The sequence below is a fragment of the Hippichthys cyanospilos genome, chromosome 12 (genome assembly GCF_059441005.1).
Source record: "Hippichthys cyanospilos isolate Australia breed blue-spotted pipefish chromosome 12, RoL_Hcya_1.0, whole genome shotgun sequence".
Taxonomy (NCBI): Eukaryota; Metazoa; Chordata; class Actinopteri; order Syngnathiformes; family Syngnathidae; genus Hippichthys; species Hippichthys cyanospilos.
In genome coordinates, this window is record NC_142380.1 from 5,307,903 (window position 1) to 5,331,238 (window position 23,336).

General features: G+C 45.4%; 3 protein-coding genes across 8 annotated transcripts; 2 read left to right on the forward strand and 1 right to left on the reverse strand.

Moving 5' to 3' along the window:
- Positions 1 to 679: 679 nt before the first annotated feature.
- On the forward strand, positions 680 to 11,690 carry smg7 (SMG7 nonsense mediated mRNA decay factor). 4 transcript variants are annotated; one of them, XM_088428930.1, is made up of 24 exons: positions 728 to 825; positions 930 to 1,050; positions 1,341 to 1,372; positions 2,415 to 2,532; positions 2,607 to 2,739; positions 3,422 to 3,593; positions 3,671 to 3,742; positions 3,877 to 4,027; positions 4,346 to 4,481; positions 4,564 to 4,705; positions 4,970 to 5,132; positions 5,202 to 5,272; positions 5,463 to 5,523; positions 5,605 to 5,724; positions 6,045 to 6,471; positions 6,787 to 6,931; positions 6,995 to 7,320; positions 7,856 to 8,152; positions 8,809 to 8,961; positions 9,095 to 9,163; positions 9,310 to 9,460; positions 9,524 to 9,700; positions 9,917 to 10,065; positions 10,594 to 11,690. In XM_088428930.1, the coding sequence occupies exons 3-24, from the start codon at positions 1,366 to 1,368 to the stop codon at positions 10,705 to 10,707; spliced, it is 3,354 nt and encodes a 1,117-aa protein (XP_088285056.1). In that variant the 5' UTR covers positions 728 to 825; positions 930 to 1,050; positions 1,341 to 1,365; the 3' UTR covers positions 10,708 to 11,690. The 4 variants fall into 4 exon arrangements, with proteins under 4 accessions (XP_088285055.1, XP_088285057.1, XP_088285058.1 ...); XM_088428929.1 differs by lacking the exon at positions 930 to 1,050 and having other exon boundaries at positions 680 to 825; XM_088428931.1 differs by lacking the exons at positions 930 to 1,050; positions 8,809 to 8,961 and having other exon boundaries at positions 683 to 825.
- A 1,180-nt stretch (positions 11,691 to 12,870) lies between these two features.
- cyp7b1 (cytochrome P450, family 7, subfamily B, polypeptide 1) lies at positions 12,871 to 17,920 on the forward strand. Of its 3 annotated transcripts, XM_088430464.1 has the most exons (7): positions 12,871 to 13,024; positions 13,592 to 13,693; positions 14,055 to 14,191; positions 15,065 to 15,664; positions 15,941 to 16,147; positions 16,754 to 16,932; positions 16,995 to 17,920. In XM_088430464.1, the coding sequence occupies exons 1-7, from the start codon at positions 12,942 to 12,944 to the stop codon at positions 17,283 to 17,285; spliced, it is 1,599 nt and encodes a 532-aa protein (XP_088286590.1). In that variant the 5' UTR covers positions 12,871 to 12,941; the 3' UTR covers positions 17,286 to 17,920. The 3 variants fall into 3 exon arrangements, with proteins under 3 accessions (XP_088286590.1, XP_088286591.1, XP_088286592.1); XM_088430465.1 differs by lacking the exon at positions 13,592 to 13,693; XM_088430466.1 differs by lacking the exon at positions 13,592 to 13,693 and having other exon boundaries at positions 12,876 to 13,024; positions 14,063 to 14,191.
- Positions 17,921 to 18,298: 378 nt separating this feature from the next.
- LOC148414523 (erythroferrone) lies at positions 18,299 to 22,637 on the reverse strand. The gene is made up of 9 exons (XM_088429879.1): positions 22,498 to 22,637; positions 21,862 to 22,062; positions 21,651 to 21,764; positions 20,404 to 20,485; positions 20,183 to 20,304; positions 20,008 to 20,119; positions 19,849 to 19,930; positions 19,637 to 19,715; positions 18,299 to 19,528 (listed from the first exon to the last, which is right to left on the reverse strand). The coding sequence occupies exons 2-9, from the start codon at positions 21,952 to 21,954 to the stop codon at positions 19,430 to 19,432; spliced, it is 783 nt and encodes a 260-aa protein (XP_088286005.1). The 5' UTR covers positions 21,955 to 22,062; positions 22,498 to 22,637; the 3' UTR covers positions 18,299 to 19,429.
- Positions 22,638 to 23,336: the final 699 nt, after the last annotated feature.

Genomic DNA, 23,336 nt, shown 5'->3' on the forward strand with positions numbered 1-23,336 from the left:
TGGGAATAACTGGGATTCTCAACTAAAGTAGGTCATGGGCAGGTAGTAACAATTTGCACGGCTGCACAAGTTCGAACATTTTCTTCGTGGATTGGGCCTTTTATTATTTGTCAGTTATAATCAAGTTATGTTAAAAAAAACATTTGAAATGTGTGCACTAAACGAATAATCAAATGCCCCCTTTTGAATGTAATTACTTAAATTAATCGACGTTTTCATGATTTTAATTACAGTGCATGACCAGCGGCTGTAAAGGACTTTTTTACTTTTTCCTGAGCAATAAGAATGATACTTAAACGATCAAAGTATCAAACGAGCCACACTGATATATTACACATCATCTAGCTGTTTCGGTTTGGTCCCTCCTTCATGCAGAATACATCCGAGATGTGCCGAAACTGTCTAATTCCGACAGAAAGCAACAACATGGCGGTGGCGTCAGAGGAGTGAAATTTAGAGCGCTTTGTAGCCTGAACGCGCGTCATCTTTGTTTTAAATAAGACGAATAGGTTGGCGCGTGAGTGTTGCAATTCATGCGAAACGATCAAAGTATCAAACGAGAGACACTTCAATACGTTACACAATATATTCTTATTGAGCGTATTTTGTCGTTTCGGTCTGCTCGTTCTTCCAAGCTGTGCCGAACGTTTCCGAAATGTTCCGAAGGTGTTCCGCTAATACACTCGCCCCCTCCCGCATCCAGGCAGGCCTGGCAGACAGGAAGCAACAACAATATGGCGGCGGCGTTCGCGCAGTTAGCCCGTGAGCTCTTCGTAGCGTGAGCGGGCGAGCCGTCACAATGAGCCTCTGCGCGCACTTTTTACGGTAGGTCGTGGCCGCGGCCTCTCATGCCGGCGCGCGCGACATGACGAGCGGCCAGAAATGACCAGTGAAAGCGACCTTCGCTGCTGTTTTTGTGCCGTGCTAAGGCAAAAGCTAGCGGCGGCTAACTAGCGTCGAACATCAACAAACAGTCGATGTCATCACACCACGAGGATAAAATCACTTTAGTCCACAATATACCACCCTACATGCAGACGTCAACTTCAGGTTGTATTGAGCATCTTTATTTGTCAAATTAACCCATTTATCCCTTCCGCACGTAGTCGACACTTGTCCACGTTGCTAGGTAGCCTTAGCATTTTCGTGCAAGGTTGTGTGACGTCACGAGTGCGCGTTATCAATATTCTTGACAGATGGTTGTTGTGAGGCGACTCGACGCCTCGCACTCGCTGCCACAGATTTGCGTCACGCTGATGTTTGACGTTTAGGAGGTGACGTCACGGGAGAGGGCGAATTGTGTTGTCTAACCAGTTGCTCTCTGTTTTGTTGACGAGCAGACAGGCAGAGGCCCTGAAGGCGGACATGACAGGTGAGCACTTTCAACACGTCAATCGAAAACAACTAAATGTCTTTCTGAAAAGGATATTTTACACAGAAAGTAGTCAGCTTCTTCATGCCCTTTATTGCCGAGACGCGTAACAGAACGCGCTGTTCTCGGAAGAATCATATTATTGCAACGAAATGTTTGCAAACAAGTTGTGATTGTATTAAAGCGATGCAAAGTTCGACATAAGAACGCTCGTGACTTGGTGCGGAACTGCAACCTACTACCATGGCAACAGAACACACTGTACTCATGAATAATTGTATTAAATTTTGAAATGTGACCATAATCACATGATTGTGATGATTCTTTGTAACAGATTTAAGAACATGAAATGATACAAATCTGGCAATCATCACTCATGTTGCTTTTAATGTGCAAACATGCAGTTACCATGGGAACAGAACACCGTATTCTATATTGGATAATGGTCTTGAATTCTGAACTGTAACTATGGTCTCAAGAAATGACACTGTCATGTAAATAAATGAGAACATTAAATTATTAAAATTATGCTAGTCTTTATCATGCACGTGACCTAGTGTAATGATTCTCAACCTTTTTTCAATGATGTACTCTGAAATGTTTTTTAACTGAGTACCATTTGTGGGCAAAGCATTTTGGATGCAAAAAAAGGCTTAAAACAGCTGTACCTTCCATGTCTGACTTATTAAACTAAATACATTTGTAGCGGTATCTCTAAGCATATTCTATCCAGCAGCTATAGAAGATAGTGTTACAACCGATTTATTTTTGGCTCATCTGCTGGAAAATTGCTGATGACCCGTTATTTGAAAATACATTTTTACTGTTCAAGTTGTTCATATTTTATGTACTCAAGTGGTACTCGAACCCCTATTTGAGAATCACGTAACTAGTTTACATTAAAAACAGAACTCACTGGCCTCAGATAAGTATTTCATTTTTAAATCGGAACAATACTCTTAGTGTGGAAGTATGTTGTTGCCATGGTAATACTTTCATGGACAAATGTTAATTGCCATCATGTGTGTCGTTTTCGCGATAGACTCTAAATTGGCGGCGGCTGAGGCATGGACGTCCCGCCAGGCCCTGCAGGACTTGTACCAGAAGATGCTGGTCACAGACCTGGAGTACGCTTTGGACAAGAAGGTGGAACAGGACCTGTAAGCGGCATGAGCTCCTGTTAATGTTGTGATGCTCCTTGGATGCCCGTGAATGCAATTCCCCTTCCTTGCAGCTGGAACCACGCCTTCAAGAACCAAATCACCACCTTGCAGAGCCAGGCCAAGAATCGGGCCAACCCCAACCGCAGTGAGGTACAGGCCAACCTCTCCTTGTTCCTGGAGGCGGCCAGCGGCTTCTACACTCAGGTGAGCTATGGCAGGAAAAAGGACGGTTTGCAACCTTTTCACATTCAAAAGCCACATCTTCATTTGTTGGTTTCCAAGAATGACAAACAAATATCAATATGACAAGAGTGAAAAAGAAAGATCTGTCTACAAAACAGTGGGGCAAACATGTTCTCAGTGGGGCTTTGAAGTGGATATTTTTCATCAATCTAAGAGTATTTTTCACTAAAATATTCTGTTTTCGTATCACTATATCAAAATAGGTTGTAGCTTGAAAGTGGTTAGTGATAAATGACTACTGTAAAAGTTGCTTGTTGCAATAATTCGACTTACCCACCTTGGTCAACTTTCCCCCCCAGTCCTAATTCAAATAACTGCTACACGGAGCAGCAACACATAAAGCAATAATCGCAGGAATATATTCTTTTTTCGCTATTACTGGGGGTAATTTGGGGACCTTTTGAGACCATTTTTATTTTGTTTTAATTAATATACTGCATCACTTCAGTAGAGCTCAGTGCTGCCTTAGTAGGTTGTGGCTTAATGTGGTAGTACACCGCATAAAATTTCCATTTCATACATCTTTAAAAACTAAATGAAAAACCTGCAACATAGCAGGTGAGTGAAGAATGAACCTTGCACGTGCATGTATTGAATATAGTGTGTGCTTTAGCGCGGCACATGACATGCTGGTCGTGTGTAGCTGTTACAGGAGCTTTGCAGCGTCTTTAATGTTGACCTGCCGTGTCGCGTCAAGTCTTCGCGGCTGGGCATTATCAGCAACCGACAGAACGGCAGCGGCGGCATCGTGACACCGCAGCCCAGCTCCTGCTCTTACATATGCCAGCACTGCCTAGTCCACCTGGGTGACATTGGTGAGGAAGAAGATCGAGACGAGACCCAGTTCTGATGAATATTATATCTATGTTCTTTTTTTTTTTCCCGTTTTCAGCACGCTACCGTAACCAGACCAGCCAGGCTGAGTCATACTATCGGCATGCTGCCCAGTTGGTGCCATCCAATGGTGAGGCTTGGTGGCAATTTTGTAATACACTTGGAACATTCAGTGCAAGTTTAAGAATGTTAGTGTTCAATGGTTCTTTACAAAGGTTAGGAAATTTAAGGACTTTTTTTTCTGATGATTCTTGTGCGTTTCAGGTCAGCCATACAACCAGCTGGCCATCCTGGCGTCCTCCAAAGGAGACCACCTGACCACCATCTTCTATTACTGCCGCAGCATCGCTGTCAAGTTCCCCTTTCCTGCTGCATCCACCAACTTGCAGAAGGCGCTGTCCAAGGCTCTGGAGAGGTAAGCGCTACACTTTTGGATTCCAACGTCCAAAGGTCTGAAATCACTATCCCATAATGCTTTTTGCTTAGGAACCTTTCCTTAGTTTTCCTTGCCAAGCGAGATGACCAGAAATAGTCAAGAGGAAAGGTTGTTCAAATTTTAAAAATACTTAGGAAGCCAATCTTTAAGCTGCGTTCAGTATCCCTTTTTTCTGACCTACTGGGTCAGGGTTAGGGCTAACGCTAACCGGCGTGATGATTTTGTAAAGTGTAAAAATGAGCAAGGATTTAAGGATTTCTTTCAGTCTGCGAAATAACACCCACGGCATGTTTGCAGTCGTGAGGAGACGAGAGGCAAGTGGAGCGTGTCTGACTTCATCAAGGCCTTCATCAAGTTTCACGGACACGTGTACCTGAGCAAGAGTGTGGAGCAGCTGGATGCTTTGAGGGAACGTCTGGAGGAGCAATTCCAGGTTCGCTCCAATGTAACCCCGCTTCTAACACACGTGCACACTTCTGTGAATGCTGATGTTTGTGGTTGTTGTGTGTGTGCAGCGGCTGATTCTGCAGAAGGCCTTCAGCTCGCAGCAGCTGGTTCACATGACGGTCATCAACCTGTTTGAGCTGCATCACCTGCGTGAAATGGCGGCAGACGGCCAGCAGACGGTCAGCTGGTTCCAACTCCTAGGCCTTTTCAGTAAGAACCGAACCGGCTGCATTTGTACATTTTGACTATCAAGTCATCTTACTTCTCCGGGCCTCTTTCAACACCTTTTTTTTTTTTGTGTTTGGTCATGTGACTTTCACAATCTGAGCAAACGTGTTACTGTGATGTGACTGTTGTAAGAAAACGTTACTTTACCTTTACGAAGACAAATTCACATTTTTCATCCCTCAAGTGATTGGAGAAGCCTTCTCAAAAACATAGAAGTATTAAAGTGCTCTTCGTTTGTCTCCTCAGTGTCCTTCCTAGGCCTCATGTGCAGCCGGGTTTTGCTCAACAAGAACCGCGACGAGGAGGAGGTGGCAGGAGAGTGTCCCCTGCCAGCCATTAAAGTTTCTCTGGACTGGCTCCGCCTGAAGCCCGGCGTGTTCCACGAGGCCGCTGTGGATCAAAGGCAGCAGTATGTTGCTCGCGTCTCCTTCCATGTCAAAGGACCGCCACTCACTTGCTGTCACTTTCTGTCCTTCAGCGTCTGGCCTTGGCTGGTCTCCATCCTCAACAGCTTCCAGCCCAAAGACCAGAACCTGTCCACATCCTCAGGTACTCATTGTATCTTTGTTTTAGTTTTCAGGTACCACGTTGGTCAAGGCACAACCATTTGGCCACTAGGGCGAATACTTTTACTCAACCTATTTTTAAAGTCGATTTACATGACCTAGTTGGCTTTTTTTCCTAGCGGTACTTGTGACGTGATTGGTGACTTTTCTGCAATGTTGTTGTTGGTCTTTAGTGACGCCCCTGCCGGAGGAGTTTGAGCTTCAAGGCTTCCTGGCTCTGCGGCCGGCCCTCAGGTAGCGTTTTTGTGCGGCTGACATCCTCACCAACAGGATCAACGCTTCCTGGCCCTGTGACTGACCGCACACCTTTTTCAGGTCAGTGGACTTCACCAAAGGTCATCAGGGCGTTCCGGTGGACCGCGATGTGCTTCTGCTGCGCACGCGCCACGAGAGGCTGGTGGCGCTGGGAAAGTGGATCGCTGACAACCAGCCGAGGTGAGGTGCTAATTCAGGCACCGGTCTTATTTATGGTCTGCCGGGCTAAAGTTCAACATTTCGAGTTTCGTAATAGAGCACAATAATAAAAAACATCTGCAGTAGCAAAATGCTGTACTGAGGACACATCAGGCTAGGCAAAAATCTTACTGTAGAGCAATGCTTCTCAAATGGGGCTGTGAAAGCACTCAAGGTTTTAAAATATATTTAAAAACCCAGCCTCAGAGCGTCAAATATGAAGTCTCCATGACATCAGCAGCGTTGGAACTTGATTGACTTAATGTGACTACCACATATGTGACCTTGCCCCTTTCCTGCAGTCTCATCCAGTGTCGCGCCAACGAGGATGGTCTGCTCCTCTTCCTCAGCGACATTCCCGAGCAGGCCATTGAGGAACCGGCAGAGAAAGAGCCGTGCGTGCTGCAGGAAGCATCCAACGGAGAGCGCGCGCCGGGCGACGGCGCCAACGGTGGCCTCAAATCGGTGCTGTCGGCGGGAAAAGCCGCCAACTCGTGGGCAGACGGCGCCGAACGCCCCGTCGTCACCTTCAAGGAAAACATCAAACCGCGCGAGCAGAGCCGGGAACCTAGCCGCCCAACGCATCAGAAGGAGCGGCGGGACTCGACCAAAGGAAACGGGGTGCCCGTGATGACAGCGGTGGGGAAAAACGAGCTGAAGAGAGATGGCAAGAGGAAGTGCGAGACCAAGAAAGCTGTTCAGGAGAAACTTCCAGAAGCAGGAAAACAGGTCAGCAACATGCTGCTTAATTGATTAATTGCCCTTAATTAGTATACTCATTAATTCTGTTTTTCAATCGGGAGTGGTCGGAGATCGTTTGATGCCTCTCTCCACTGTAAATTTATATCTGGGTACCAACTTCATTGATGCACAGTCGCCAGTAAATGTCATCAATGCCCCATTTTAGAGATTGAACACTATATCTTTTGTTTGTTGAAAAGGTCAAACTGCTCTAAAAGAGCTGGCACTTTAATACTTGTGGTCATCTTCCTCATTTCTTCCCCTCTGCCTCTTCCTTATCCCTTTTTGTCTTCCTCCTTTCAGGTAAAAGCTCAGACAGAACTGAGGAAGACTCCGGTCTCAGAGGTCAAGAAGACTCCGGTTACTCAAACGCAAGCAGCCCAGTGCGCGTCCCAGTTTATTCCGATTCATCATCCCGGAGCCTTTCCGCCTCTGCCGAGTCGCCCCGGTAAGCACGTGCCCGAACACGCCTACGCGCAAGGGTTGCGAGCGCTCATGTCGGGTTTTGCAGGCTTCGCGCCCTCCGCCTTCGTCATCCCTCCCCCGGTGGCGTTCTCGGGCCTGCAGGTGAATCCGGGCTTCGCCTTCTCGGCCGGGGTGTCCGTGCCGGGGCCCTTCCTGCAGCAGGCGGCTCACGCCCAGGCGGGCTCGCAGGCGGCGGGCGGGGGCAAGCAATCGCACATCCCATACAGTCAGCAGAGGCCGTCGGGGCCCGCCCAGCCGCCGCAGCAGCAGCCGCCCCACCCGCCCCAGCCCCCCTCTCAGATGCAGGTGACGTCACCCACCAAGCCCGTCCAGCAGGTTGCGATGGCCAAGAGTCCACCCCACCTGCAGCAGGTCAGTTGTGTTCCACTCTACTGCGATGCCCAAGCCAACATTTTTGGGGCTCTGTGGCCAATGTGTGTTTTTGCGGTGGGTGGGGGGGTCAAGAGCAATTAATAATCAACAAGTACCGGACTATTGAGCCTGTACATAGTACAGGCAAGTCATTTTGTATTCCACAACCACCGTGTTAAGGCTCGGTGATATGGTTCAAAAAGAAATTCTCGACGGCTATCATTGCTAAATGTTTTTTTTTTTTTTTTAATGAAGAAAAAGCAAATGAAAAAAAGAGACAAAAAATGACTTGTCTTCACCACAGGTGCACACAAGGCTCTGGAAATTTGTAATGCATAAACTTGGGGGTCCGAATTGGATTTCTCATAGATGGAACTATATCACTCAAAGTTTAGCCTTTGCCATGCTAATTACACATATGGAATTATATGACATTGTGACTTGCAAGATAAACAATATTTGTTTTAATAGTGCTGAGTCTGCTAACGATTAATCGGGCCTTGACTGTTGACATGTTTGCATTTGTGTTTGGGAGGCGTTCCTGCAGGACGCGCAGCTGTGGAGTCGAAGTCAGGCGGCGGTGCAGAAGCTCCCGGCGTCGGTTCAGATGTCGCTGAAGCCGCAAACTTTTTACTTGACGCCCCAGGACGCCGTCAAAGTGTACGAACAGCAGATGGTGCCTCCTCCGCCCGCCTCCAACGTGGACAAGAAGATGAAGTTCCCACCCTACTGGGATGCCGCTTCCTTCCGGGTGCCCGACGACAGGATGAAACGAGGCCCCCCTCCTGAGCAGGACGCCACCGCTGCTGGGCCAAGAGGGACCCCCTTTGAGGTGATCCATCTTTACAGAGGTGTATGCAGTGCTTGAGTGCTTCTCAGTTATTTTTGCTATGCCCCCCCCCCCCGACTTGTCACACAGACCATTAAAAAAAAGTCTAAGTACACCTAAAACTATTCTTTAAACATTGTCAAAAGGAAAAAGCAATATAAACTAACTTCCTTTTCCCTGGAGTCATCCACGCCACCCCTGGCACCGCCTCACGCCCCCCCAGGGGGGCCCGCCCCACTATTTGAGGGCAAGCAAAAGGAGACAGGAGAAGATGCTACCAAGTGTTGATTTAGAGTTTTGAACTGCTATTTTACTCGCCACTAGGAGGCACTCTCCTCCCGTAAAGGCGACAGGCATGTTAATGTTGAGTTGGTGCAGTATTCTAACAGAGTGTCGGTGATGTAGTTGGAAATATGTTGGTGCTGCTATTGCCTCTAAACATTCAGTTCAGTTTTAGATAAAAATTAAAATTTGTAAAACTTCCATGTGTATAAAAAGTCAATTCGATTTCTTTTTGAAAAGAATTCAAGGACCAAGCCAGATCTGAGGATCAGGTTCGGGCTCCAGTGCGTGGGTGAATCTTGCTGATTTCCTATGCCTGTTGCTGTTTTCCGCCCTTTCTCCTGCCTTTTTCCCGCTTTTCTTCTCACGCCGCTCAGGAGACCACGCGCTCGCCTCTTCTCCCTCCCGACCTGTTGAAATCTCTGGCAGCAGACGTGGAGGACGAGGACGAGCTGCTCTTTTCTAAGCCTCCCGATTTCTTCCGGGCTCTGTCCGCTCCTCTTTGCTCTCTTCCCGGACCCAACATGTTTGTACGTAGTCCCGTTCCCAATCCTGTCCTCATCTGTCCTCTTTCGTTCGTTCCTCCAACTCATCCCTGCGGTCATGTCACGCCGCCGCCCTTCATCATCATGTCTGTTTCTTCCTCCTCTTCCTCTTTCCCAGCTGCCTAATCACAGCAGACAGACGGACGGCGAGGTGCTCGGCCAATCGTCTGGCCTCTTGCCGGCGCAGGTTAGCCCCGCCTCCCGGCTCTCCAGCACCTCTAATCGGATGTCTGTAGTAGTCAATGGCGCTGAATGAATTGATGTTTTATGTAAAAATGAATTGATGTTTTATGTAAAAAACATTAATCATGCCTTGTTTTGTGTGTGTGTCAGGAGTACAACCAGAACAGCATCTTCAGTCAGGCGTACGGAAAGAACGTGGGGTCGAGCTCCAAATGCGACGCTCCCATGATGCACCAGGAGACGTCGCTGTACTCTCTATTTGAGTGGACGCCGTGGTCGCCCTCGCTGCCTGCCAGCTCAGGTGTGAAACGCGCGCATGTCGACACCCTACCCGACGGCTCACCGGCCGCTCTCTGATTGGCAGATCACTCCACCCCGGCCAGCCAATCCCCTCACTCGTCCAACCCCAGCAGCCTGCCGTCCTCCCCGCCCACACACAACCACGCGGCGGCTGCCGCGTCCTTCTCCAACTTCGGGCCAATCGGCACACCTGACAGCCGCGAGCGCAAAGCGTTGGACCGTTGGAAGGCCGACAAGACAGGTGTGCTAAAAACTTGAAATTACCAAAACACCCGTGACATGATGTGCCAATAGGCGTTATGATTTAATCATAGATGTTGAAAAGCCACTTTTACTGGAATGGTTAAGAATAAATTCAAATTCAGTGTCTTCAGCGGCGGGCAGTGAATATTCAAACTCATTCAGTACCATTGACGGCTATAGACGTTTAAAGATCAGTTTTGTGTGTGTGACTCAGGAGGTGTGAGCGGGTTCGGGCTGGACTACCTCCCGGCCGCGGCTTCGGATGCCGGCTGGCACCAAGCCCCGCCTGGAGGAAGCTCCTGGACCAATCAGGAGTCTCCGATGGAAGAGTCGTCCTCCAGCGTACTCCTGGACAGCTTCAAGGTAGCAAAAGCTCGCCGTAGCCTCAAAATAGATGCTGCACTGGAAATCCACTGTGACCTCTGGTCGTCTTACTATCAAAGAGCCTTTCAAACTACAAGAGCTGCTAGCTGACATCGGTGCCATTTTATTTTCAAATTAAGAACAAATGAATTGGAACACTAAAAGACTTATTGCTAGAATGTTGGAAAATGTATGTCTTCATTTTGTTAAGTTTTATATGGATGTGCACCGTTGTTAGGAAGTACTTGACTGAAAAAAAAGATCAGTCACAGGATACATTGTTAAAAAAAAGTTGAGAACAGATGTAAATGATTATCAAAAATGATCTTTGATTGGTAATTGATTACTTGTCAATGTTGTACCTTATAAAATGTGACCTGTAGAACTTTTTTTTGTAGTAATATTTTTATGCGCGCTTTTATTTTTTTACTTTTTCACGACCAAAGACGACAAGATGTAAAAGGTCTATTTTAACTACCGGCAGCGAATGCGTAAAAATGCTCAGCGGACCCATTTGTGTTTTTCCAGTCCATCTGGTCGAGCTCGATGATGCAGCCGGGCCCGTCGGCGCTGGAGCAGCTTCTGCTGCAGCAAAAGCAGAAACAACAACGAGGACACGGCGCCATGAACCCGCCTCACTGACCGCCCGCACGATGACATCATCGCCATCATGGCCGTCACACTTTGACGAACGCCGGCGAATCGCCGGTGGACGCTGGGTTGGGGAGGGGGGGTCCTCTCCAAAAAGAAGAACCACCGGGATGAGTCTCCACCCAGACGAGGCCGCCTCCGCTGAAGGGGAGCGGCCCGATGCAGACGATGGCTGTCGCGGTAATCGCGCGCATGTCAACATCGCTCGCCAACTTAACAGACGTACACACACACACACACACACACAGAACAAAAGCACACACGCACACACGTGAGTGGACAGGCTGGACCCGTTAGTCAAAAGCCGTACGTCGTCCACGTCCACCCGAGGCTTTTTCCAGGCCTTTTTGCAACTTTGCGAGGACCCTGCTGGCGGTCAGATGGCCTGTAGTTGAAATTCCATCCGAAACTTTTTCTTTCCTTGCTGAGGAAGAGGACGTCTAAGAAATATGTAAATGCGCAAAAAATGAGGGAGAGCAGGCGTGGCAGATGTAGAAAACGGTGTAGTTAGTGACTTATCGTTAGCCGTCATTTAGCGCGACCGCCGCTGTAATCCACTTGCTAGTTTAGCCCACGTTGGCGTTTTTCCTCCTCCGCCGCCAGTTCGGGAACTTTTTAACGACTGGTCACTTTTTAAGCTAAACGGCGACTCGCGGGGACGATGACCAAAAAGTCGCGCGCTTTTTAAACGTAAGCATTATCGAGTAAAGCATCCAATCGGAAGGCGACGGGCGCCGACGGCCTGCCCGAAGCCCCGCCTCCTCCTCAGTTGCACGGCCATCAAGAGAGAACGCTCGCTGATGAAGGCGGCCGTCATTTCCGCCGCTTTATTGAAGGCACGTATTAAATTTTAAAATGTTAAAATTGCGTGAGGAAGACAAAGTGATGAAGAGCATGAGTTGCTTCTGCTCAACTTGTCTTTTTGTTTTCTTTTTGTGTCCTTGCTGCCAATAAATAGGAAATCTCTCATGCTACATGCCTTGTGTTTTTTGTGTGTATGATGTGTGCTCTTGTGACATGTTTATGGAAAACTTGGAGAAATGAGTCAAAAAAATGAGTCAGTAAAATGACAATTTCCAAATTAAAGGCTAGAATTTTTTAAAAATAGAGAAAAAACATTTTTGGTTGATTAACTTGCATTTTTTCTGTGAGCTGTCAGTTATCTATGGGCATGTCTCTTCGAAGAAAAGTTATTTGGAATTTTATTAGGCTGAATCACCACTTCTGGTGAGGAGTCTAGATTCAAGCACGGACTAGAATATGTATGAACAAGCAACTAGCTAGTGACTTCAGATTTTGGCGTTTACTATATAGCTATACCAAGTAAATACTAGTGCCAGTATTCATAACAATGCCATAATATTAAAATTCAACAGTTAGCATGAATAATATTTGTTTTAAATAAGACTGTAGTTTGGAATCAAATCAGGGCTTCAACTGGAATTAAAAATATAAAATCAATAACCTGCTCTAAAATATAAATAATCCAAACATACAGCATGACAGCTTGGCAAGTGTGTCCAATGAATTAAAATTATACATGGGACCCATGAGAAAATAAATCTATTTTATTCTTTCGATGTCGACATAATATCAACGTTGGCTTCGAATCTATTTTAGGATTGATCTACGAAGTAGAACAATCAATACGCCCTCCGGCGGAAGCCGGAGGACAGCCATCACAAGTTGCCAGTTGATGACAATTTTTTTTGTTTTTTCGACTGAAATCACATATTAATGCGTGTTTTTACGTAGAACGTCAGCGCTACCACTCAGACTATCTCAGAAAACATATCCTGAAATGTGACATTTGATTATATTTGTTCTTTCCAAGCAAGGTGGGCTTGACGTTAATGTATTTGTTGATGGTTCTGAAAATAGATCTGCAGCACTCAAGAGAAAGTTTTAAAGTCACATGTAGTGCTTCTACCAGATTTATTGGTACAACCGTGTTGCACGCGGTGACATTTTTGCCGAGAGAGACAAAATATCGTGAAAAGGTCGCGGAGAAACTAACGTATTAGAGACTTAAGTTCAAAAATGGCAACACAAGATGGCCGCCAGTGGCTTCACTTTTCGCGACGGCGAGGACGCGGCATTGTTAAAAGTCCATAAAGCCATGGTTTTAAATCCCGCCTTAGCAGGTAAACGGAAGTGACGCACTCTCTGTGTTGCGACTTGAAAGGCGACACTCGTTGGTGGCACAAAACAAAACTGGCGTCAAGATGATCACGCCGTTGGCGTGCGCGCTCCTGCTCGTCGTCTCCGCGCTCGTGCTCGTCGTCATCGGTCGTCCCCGTCGGAAAAGGTCAGTGGCGCCAAAACTGGTCCCGCCGCTGCGCCAAGCCGAGGCCCACTTTGGCATTTCCCTTTTTTTCCAAAGGAAATTTGATACAGTCAGAATGTGATTTTGATACAATCGGTGTGTCAGATTTGTGAAAACTGCATACAACTGAATTTCTTTTAACTGCCAACAAAAGAATCTGACTTGAGATCAAATCTCGCTCAGGCAAATGATAAGTCAAACTTATTGCAATAAAAAAAAATCAGCACGTATGTCTTTTTTCACTGATAAAACTTTTACTCTCGATGTTATTTCTGCTTGAAAATTGTTGGATGTTCGTTTTTGCATCATTAGGCTCGCTTGTATTGTTTATTTTTTTAAACAAACGTCAGGCATATTTCAACATGTTTTACACACTTGTAAACAATCACTTGTTGAAAGGTCGTCCCGCTGTCGTCCGCTAGGAGGCAGTATTTCTTTTGCTTTTGTCCAAAAACGAGTTATCGTTACTTTAAAATTTGGAATATATGTTCCTAAACCTGTGTTAAATAAAGACAAATTTAGGAACATGTGTGTGTGTGTGTGCCGCAGCTTCCCTTGGGCCCTCAAGCAACGCGCAACGCCGCCCGCACCCAACAGGAAATTTCCATTTACCAAAGTCCACCATCTATTGCCTCCTCAAATGGCTGCTTTGTGAACTTTGTTTATTTTTTAAAATCCCTTTTCCACCTTAAAGTTGGGTCCAAAATAACCCAAATTTGAGTCAAAAAGGACCAACCCAAACATATGAGTCAACTTGACCCCACTTTCTGTTTTTTTTTTTTTTTTTTGAACAAAACCACAATTTTGGAAGTTTAAATGTCCCACGTGAGACATTATAGGTAGTTTTGCGCATAACAATAAAGAAAGCTTGGTCAAATTGACCCGAAATTGGGTTACTTTTAAACAGTTGGAAGGAGTGAATTTTTAATGACTCTCAGATCATGCTGTTTCTGACAGGAAGTATTTTGTGTGTGTGTGTGTGTGTGTGTGTGTGTGTGTGTGTGTGTGTTAGTCGTGCAGGTGAACCTCCGCTGATAAATGGCTGGATTCCACTCCTGGGAAAAGCTCTGGAGTTTTGGAAAGATGCTGACAAGTTCCTGGAGGAGCAGCAGAAGAAGTTTGGAGATGTTTTCACCGTTCACATCGCAGGTTGGTTTCCTCTGGGATCCTCTCTAAGGGGCCCCTCGTAAATCTGACCCCAAGAATGCTAGGGCAATTCAAAAGTTGCACCATTTTCAAGACAAAAACATGTTTTGCCGTTACAGTAACGTTTTCTGTTGTTGAATGTTTTATTTTTGAACAAAATCAGCAAATTGATATACAATATTTTGCAAAGGAATCATTATAACCCAGTTAAACAATAAGTTGCTTCCTGTTACAATAAATTCTCTCTTAATTTGAAAAGATATATGTGCTGTACCTAAGCCATACATTTGAATCCTTCTGATAAACTACACAAACCTTATTAAAATTTCCTATACCCTCTGAAATGCCTTCCAGTACCTCAGGGGTGCTCATGCCCCCCTTTAAGAACACCAAAAAAAAAAAAGACAAACATAAAAAAAATGACAAACAAATAAAACAAATCTCAGCAAGGTTGTTCATTGAACATCTACATTGTGCAATTTTATAAACAGGCAAATCAGGCGATTGATTTGAGAAGATAAAAAAAATGTTGACTTTCAAACTGGGTCACCATTTGCAGTCTGGGTTTGGGCCAGGCTTTCTGAGAAGTACCATGACCGGTTGAAAAGTGCAAAACAAATAAAGATTAAAAAACAAAACAAAACAAAAAACGTCCAGATAACCAGCTCGCTTTTATATGTGGTTGTTTTTTTAAAAAAAAAAGCTTGTGGAAGAGTATCAAGGGTTCCCTGGTCAGAATGTAGCTCCGCCCACGTTTCCTTGAAAAGCTTGGGTTTTGTGACTAGAGATGAAACGGGATGATTTGGGGGAACCCGTTTGGCGCAGCGCTGCGGCCGGCGTGCAGGCAGCTAACACGGACCGGTGTGTATGCGGCAGGTTACTACATGACCTTTGTGATGGACCCGCTGATGTACCCCGGCGTGGTCAAGGAGGGCCGCCGGCTGGACTTCCACAAGTTCAGCGAGCGGGCGGCGCCGGCGGCCTTCGGTTACCCACCTCTCACTGAAGAGAACTTCCCCGGCCTGGCCGGGGAGATCCATAGCGCCTACCGTCTCCTCCAGGGGGAGCAGCTGACATCGCTGAGGCAAAGCATGATGGCAAACCTCATGACGCTCTTCCGGCAGGACCACCTGCACCCGGGCGGCGCCTGGCGCGCGCGCGGCCTGTACGACTTTTGCCTGGACCTCATCTTGGAGGCCAGCCTCCTGACCCTGTACGGCAGGCCGGCCGACGGGCTCCGCCACGCCGACGCGGCGCAGCTGAGGGCCGCCTTCAGCCGTTTCGACGACGCCTTCCCGCTGCTGATAGCCCGGGTTCCCGCGCGGCTGCTGGCCGGCATCCGCGCCGTCCGCCGGAAGCTGTTCGGCTTCTTGGCGCCGCCCAGGCTGTCCGGCTGGGCGGGAGCCTCGCACTTCATCCGTCATCGCGTCCAACTCTTGGACTGCCATCCCATCCTGGGCGACGCCAGCAAAGCAGGTCGGTAGAACTTCTTTTGGTTTGGACCTTTGCTTGAGGGTCAAGACTTGATTCTAGACCATAAATTCGATCTGGATTTTGGTTGAGTTTAAGATAAGGGATTAGAGTTAGTGGTTAAGGTTAGGAGCTAGGGAATGCGTTACGTCAATGAGATGGGAAAAAATGACAAAAAAAACCTTGTGTGAGTGTGTAAAATTCTTTATTATACCTATTGGTCACCACATAGCTCCGCCCTTGAGAATGCGCTGACAGTGTTTGGGTCCTGCTTACTTTCAGCGCACCACTTGGCCATGCTGTGGGCATCAGTGGCCAACACGGCGCCAGCCAGCTTTTGGGCGGTGTACTACATGTTGAGACATCCGGAGGCGCTGTGCGCCATCCGCCATGAGATCCGAGACGTGCTGGAGCGCAGCGGACACGACTGCAGCGCCGGTTCGGACCTGGCGCTCGACGCCCAGCAGCTGGACGACATGATTCTTCTTGGTAGGAAACTTACTTTTGCCGCCTTCGGAAATTGTCATGTCAGCTTTATCAATAAAAGAGACTGGCGACAGAACACAATCGAAGTCTCAACAATTGATTTTTATGCGCAGAAAAGAGAAGGGGGTCAGTTCAATCTTATTCCTTCTGATGAGACCTTCTCCTCTTCATCCACAATTTCCACCAACAATTCACACCATATAACTAACAAACATAAAATTGAAATCGCATAAAAACACGCGCATACCACTTTGGGCTGCTGTAAACAAACCACTTTACACTTCCTCTTGAATTGCTAGTTAATTAGTGTGCTGTCGCCACAGACGCTAGCGATCGTCACATGTTGTTAGCACGTTAGCGAGAAGGCCGAACAACACAACACACAGGAAGTTCTTCACACAATCTTAAACCTAAGCCTAAGTAAACTTAAATGATCAAAAATAAATATTTTTACTCTTGTAGACTTGTAAATGATGCCTATTTCCGTTTTATGTATTATCCGAGTCTGAAAGATATTTTATTTTGAAAAAGTATGGTTTATAGCGTATGTGTTTAAATGTGTACATTTTTCCACCGTCATTTCTCGCTTGCCTTTCCACGGGTGGTCAGAGAGCGCCGTCCACGAGAGCCTGCGCCTGTCCTCGGCGTCCCTCAACATCCGCGTGGTTCAGGAGGACATGAACCTGCGTCTTAACGCCGATAAAAGTGTGGTAGTGAGGCGAGGCGACATGGTGGTTCTGTACCCGCGGAGCATGCACATGGACGCCGCCATCTACGACCAGCCTCAGGTAGCGCTCCTCTTTTGCCCGACTGTTTTCGCGACGCTCGTCACTTTTTTTTTTCTTTTCAGACGTTTCGCTTCGATCGCTTCGCCCGCAAGACGGAATTCTTCAAGGACGGACAAAAGCTGCGTCACTACCTGATGCCGTTCGGCTCGGGCGCGTCCATCTGTCCCGGACGTTTCTTCGCCGTCAATGAGATCAAACAGTTTTTGTGTTTACTGCTTCTTTACTTCGACCTGCGGCTGGAAGCGGGGCAGGAGGACGCACGGCCCGACGCAGGCCGCTCCGGCCTCGGCATCCCGCGGCCCGCCCGCGACGTGCGCTTCTGCTACCGTGCGCGCACCGCCGCCATGTGTTAACATCATCCAAAAACGCCGCTTACACAAAGCTTTGTGAGCCGAGGGCCTCCCAAAAGACACTTCCGCGTTTTTTTTAACTGAAACTTTTAAGATAATCTAAAACATTTAAGATAATGTGACAATAACAACGTAATGTCGTCGAGACAACTTTAGCTTGAAGCTTTAGCTGGCTCACGTGTTTTGGAGGTGATGTTTTCGCAGAACGTTCCCATCTTATTCATTTGTGTCCACTGTGGTGGACATTTGTTTTTGGTCTATATATTTTGACTCATCCAACTAAGTCCTACTTTGCTCAGAACAAAAACTTTTGCTTTCGCTTTGTTTTTTGCAGTTTCTTATTGTTTTTGATGTCAGTTGCCACGGAAGTATTTCAGTGGCGTATGGAGAGAAATGTGATCATGGATTTTTATGTGAAATAAGATGTGAAAACGTGACGAATGTTTCCGGGCTGCTTTTGTTTACGAATAAAAAAAAATCTTAAAACATACATTTTGTTTGAACATCAAAGGTGTATGGAGAGAAATGTGACAATGGATTTGTACGAAAAACAATGTGAAAACATGACTAATGTTTCCAGGCTTTAAATAAAAAGCTGATTTTGTTTACAAATAAAAATCATACATTTTGTGCGCATATTCTGAAGTGTTGGTTGCAAGTTTTGTTTGGAACTCCTGACTTTAGGACTCAGGACTGCTGAATTACGTGAGAAGCCTTTTCATTGGCCATTCCATTCGGCCCTCACGGAAAAAAATAGGAGGCCATGGAGACCGATACTGGTATGTTCATTCTGAATGTTTCCGTCTTGTTTGTGTCTTAAAAAGCTACCCTTGCACTTTCTATGCAGTGTTTTGTCTAAAAAAAAAAAAAATAGCTGTTAATTCAGGACAAAAAAAACTGGGGAAATTAGACAAATAAAACTTAGTACACATTGGTTCATTTAAAAAAAAAGGACATGGTAGTTTTTTTCACCCACAAAAACACCTACTAAACTACGGTTGATTTTTTTTTTGGGGGGGGGGGGGGGGTAATGAAATCTACTATATGTTGATTTTTTTTTCAAAAAGAGAAAATAAACTTGCTTATTTGGAGAAAATAACCTTACTATATGCAGTTGTAATTAAAAAACAAAAACAAAAAAAACACAAAAAAATTTATCTTGTACCTGTGATTTTTCAGAAGTACGTAACGTATCGTATAAAAATACATAGTATATTTAATATTTATATATTAGAAAAGTATACTATATTACATATATTATATACTGTATTATATATATAAAATTTAAAAATATCGTATAAATTAAACAATGCAAAGTATACTACTTTTTATAGTACTATACGTGGTCAGTTTTATGAAAAAAAAAAGACTATATATGACCCCCACCCCCAAAAAAAAACAAAAATAACAAAACACACACATACAAAAACATGGATTGTCAAGTATTTTTTTCTGAAAAAAAGACAAAAAAACCCCCACCTTGCTATACATGGTCATTTTTGAGGAGGGAAAAACAGCTTACTAAGTTTTGCTTGTGTTTGAGGATTACAAATGATATCATAAGTGGATGTTGACTAACTACCATTGCTAATGTCAATTACAAAAAAAAAACCCTAAAAAGTCTGCACCCTGAGCATTGCATAAGCTTGAGCATGAGACTTGTTTGGCATGTGGCGTGCTAGCATGACTAGCCAGCTGCAAAAACAAAATTGAGCATAAACTGGAATCAGCGTTTAAATGCATGGAATGCAATTTTTTAAATTTGTACAAAAATCGCTGAGACAAACGTGCATTAAACAACATCAGCATAAAAATTCAAATGACATACTGTACATTCAAAGTGCACTAATGAAACTACTAAGTGACAACATGGAAAGATTAATTTTTAATTAATGCTAAAGTAACTAATAGTCAAAATACCTTGATTTAATTATGTTTTTTTGACAGAGATTGTCTGTCATACTTGGGTCAAAACAAGTTGCTGCTTAGCATCGCAATGTTGTCAACATGCTAACACACAAAATGGCGGCAAGCCCACCCCGGTAAATTTTGGGGGATATATCTAATGCAACAGACACAGAAGACCCAACAAGAACTTCATCCATGTTGGACCACGTAACCAGCAAGTAAACAGGAAGTGACATAGCTCAATTTCCCAGCAGGATGGCGGAGAAGAACGAGTCGGGCAAGACGCTAATGCTAGCGCCGGTGGCGTTGTCCACATATACGGAAACATACTCGCCAGTCTAAGGCACACAAAAAATGGCGTCACTTGCCCGCAGCCTCTTATCATTGGCCACTGAAAAAATGTTGAAAACACACATGAACGTTAGCATTAGCATGAAGCTAATGACCTGTAAGAAGAGCGTTCCAGTCAGTGTGATACTGAAGGCTCCTCCCACACTGGACACGCCCATCACAGACTCAATGGAACTGGAACAAACACACGCAAGCCCGTGAGGAAAAATGTGGACTAGCCATGTGACAAGGGGCCGCCATCTTTTATGTGGTCCCCACAACAACAATCAAAACCTGGATTCTGAGAAGCAAAATCAGGCAATCTCACAGTTTGGTGTGACAGAGTGACTCGACGCAGATGGCCGCCCTCACGCTCTGGCGCAGTCGCGCCTGAACACGTTCACTTGACCCTTGTAAACACACACACACACAGGTCAAGCATGTGCGGGATTCTGGAAATAATGGCATCACACGTCACGTGACTGACTGAGGCGGAGTCGGGCACTCAGCAGGTAAAATCCGCTTAGCGTGGCGGCGTAGCGTCCGTCGCTAACATTGAAGCCGCGACCGCGTTGCAAGGCCCACAGGGAGGGCGGGGCCTGCTGGGTCAGAGGTCACAGGCGTCACCTCGTCGTCAAGCGAGTCGTTTGCCGTGATCTCACCTGACTGAAGGGGCGGAGCTCCATCAGGCTGCGCCGGGCAACCTGCACCGCTTGGGCGAGGCGAGCGAGGAAGGAGGCGGAGACTCGTGGGGGACGTTCACACAACACGCTGGAAGACACGCCTGCAACAAGAAATGCAGGTCACCGATTGGCCCAGGAAGTTTTCACTGACACGCACATATTATGCTAGCTTAGCGTAATGTGGCTAGCCGCGACCCTACCAGTGAGCGTGCCAAACAAGTCGTCGGTGAGCTGCTGCTGATGTGGGCGGGGCAACGGGGAACCCGGGGAGCCGGGAGGTCCCTGGACGAGATGACATCACCACCATTATGTTTATCAGGGATGGGACAAGACACAAATCCCATGAGATGAGAAGTCCCACGGGATTGAGTCCAGGAAAACGAGATGTGATGAGATTTTGGCGAGATTTTTAGCAGTTTTCAAAGTTTTCTTTTTATTCGGCAGATGCGAAGGAAACAAACAATTTAGGCTCAAATGCGGCTGAGTGAGTTTAAGAAACGCTCATGTTAACTGCTAAGGTTAATGCCTTTTTTTGTGTGCAATTTTGCAATCTTTACATACTGCCTTTTTTGCTAATTATTTCTACAATTGAAAGACCAAATTATTGCTGCACAGGTTATTTTAAAGAAAAAAAAAACATTCCATTATTCTCCTTGAGGGATGCTTCTGCTTATTTTGATATCCTAATAAAAAATACATTTTTTACACATTTTTGGGAGGGAAAGAATTATAAACACAGAAGACCAAATATCACATTTTCCCATAACTCATTCAATGCCAAGGACACATTTTCACGTTTTTTTAAGAGTCCGGACATCAAGGACATTGATTTCCAGATACATAAGCATTAAATCGATACTTAAATATATGAAATTGAATGCCGGGACTCTTATAAAACGTGAAAATACGTCCTTGGCATTGAATGAGTTAATAATGAATGACCACGTTTGATATATTTTTGATAATAAACTTTTTTTTAAACTTAAAAATAAACTGTTAGATTTTAGACAGGTTTTTCCCCATACATATATTTTTTTTTAAATGACGAGGGACATCAGACACATTTGACTCCACCTGATCAATATTGATCAGTAGCAACAGTGTCAGGATGTCAGTATCAAAGTGTACAATTTTGATGGTCTATTAAACTGCTTCTGAATTTTAATCCAACTGTTAGCTAGAGGCTGAAAACTGGCAACAGGTGCCGTACAATAAAATATCATTGTATTTAAGTCCATTTTTAGCGCCCATGATTGGCGATTGAACGTGACTTCGTACTACGCAACTCACTCGGAAAGGCAGGAACAGTTTGTGCCATAGAATTTAGAAAGAGTTGTCTCCATCATTGTTTTCATACATTATTTGGTATACTGTGCAGTGACGAGAAATCTTGTGGCGTATTAATTGAACGAGTCCCATCTCTAATGTATATGCGTGTGCAAGTGACCTTTGTTTTTTTTCTTCTGCGGGCATCGGGGTTGTTGACGAACATGAGCCAAGATGTCCGAGGCGACGGTTGCCAAGGCGGCGAAGGTGTCGAGCTGTTCGATGAGGGCAAGTCCTGCGAGAAGGAGAGCCAACTCGGAAGCAACTCGAGTAACGCCAGTCGCATGAGGCGGCCATTTTGTAGCTTAGCAAAGGCCGCCTGTGTTTCTTACCTGGACCACCTGCTCATCCTTGAGCAACTCCTGACCGTTGCTCATCACCATCACCATCAGCATCGTTATCATCAGGTGGCATCTGACGGCCATGTTTGGACTGCTCGCTTTGTGAGAAGCAAGGTCAAGATGTTCACCTTCTTCTCCTTGTCGTTGTTGTCATGACACAAACGTCTTTGACATCTCTTTATCTGCCGCACACTTTGAGCATGTACATTTATACACAGGAGATAAGGGGGGCGGGGCTAGGATGATGAAATGTTCCCGTGAAAACCCTGATAGGCTAGCGCCTCGCCTTTTTTATTGCATCACCCGCATGTCATCATCTTCTGCTTGACCAATATGACATCATCATCTTCTTTCTATCGTCTTTTTTTTGGCAAAGTACACTCAAATGCATTTAATATTGTGATAGCAACAGTTCTCTTTTCAAATTATAAGCAAATAAATTGTAACATGAAGCAATTTAGTACTAAACTCATTTGAAAAATGTTTTATGCTGTCATTTCGTAGATTTTATACTTTAGATGAACAATTTTCCAGCTGGTGAGCCAGAACTAAAACATGATGTCACGCAATCTATCTTCCTGCCCTCGCTGATGTGAACAAAGTCACAAATAAGACACAAGCCTTCACCTTTGACTTTTGTTTCAGGAGGCTTTGGACATTCACCGAGGCTGCAATGGGAGACTTCAAAACTGTCCTTCGGATCGAGAAAGTCAATTCGGACACAGCCGTTGTCAGCCAAGTGTGCTGCCTATTCCTTGGTTGGCCGCAAGAGGGCGCCGCTGTGTCGATGACATATCAGTCCCTGTCGCAAAATGTTTCAACTAATGCCGGCTTCGGTCCTTGCCTATCCCAAGTGAAATGTAGTTTTATAACTCAAACATGAAGAACGAGATAATATGTTGTGGTCTTGATGGTGGAATTTACTACGTAGCTGCGTGATTTGTTAGCGGCAGCAACTTGTTTTGATGAAGCTGGTGTGGTTATTATCAACCACGTTGCAAATTTCCGCTTTTTTTTTAATCAGGTACAAAAGTGAAGACTTGAAATAAATACTGAGAAATGAAAAAAATCGCGACTGGCGTGCAAACCTCACGGTCGTCGCTTCCTGTTGCACAAACACTGACGTTTGAGTCACGCAACAATACTAGATGAGTACACCGGAAAACATCATCTTTACCGTCGTCGCCTCAACGGCTTCAACCACATAAATTGATTTTTTTAGAACGTTTTTGCAAGTATTAGCAAAACCAGTTTAATGCGGCAGGAACACCAGTTTTTTTCCTTCAAATTTAGAGCAAATAAATTGAAACATGACACAATTTATTACTAAACGGTTAGAAAAAAACGTATTTTCTTTTGGTCTTATGTGCATGTTTTCCATTGTTTTTCAGAGTACTTTTTTGAAGAATATCCAAATACCAAAATACTCGAAAACAGCTTTATGTCTTATAGAGACTCCTTTGCAA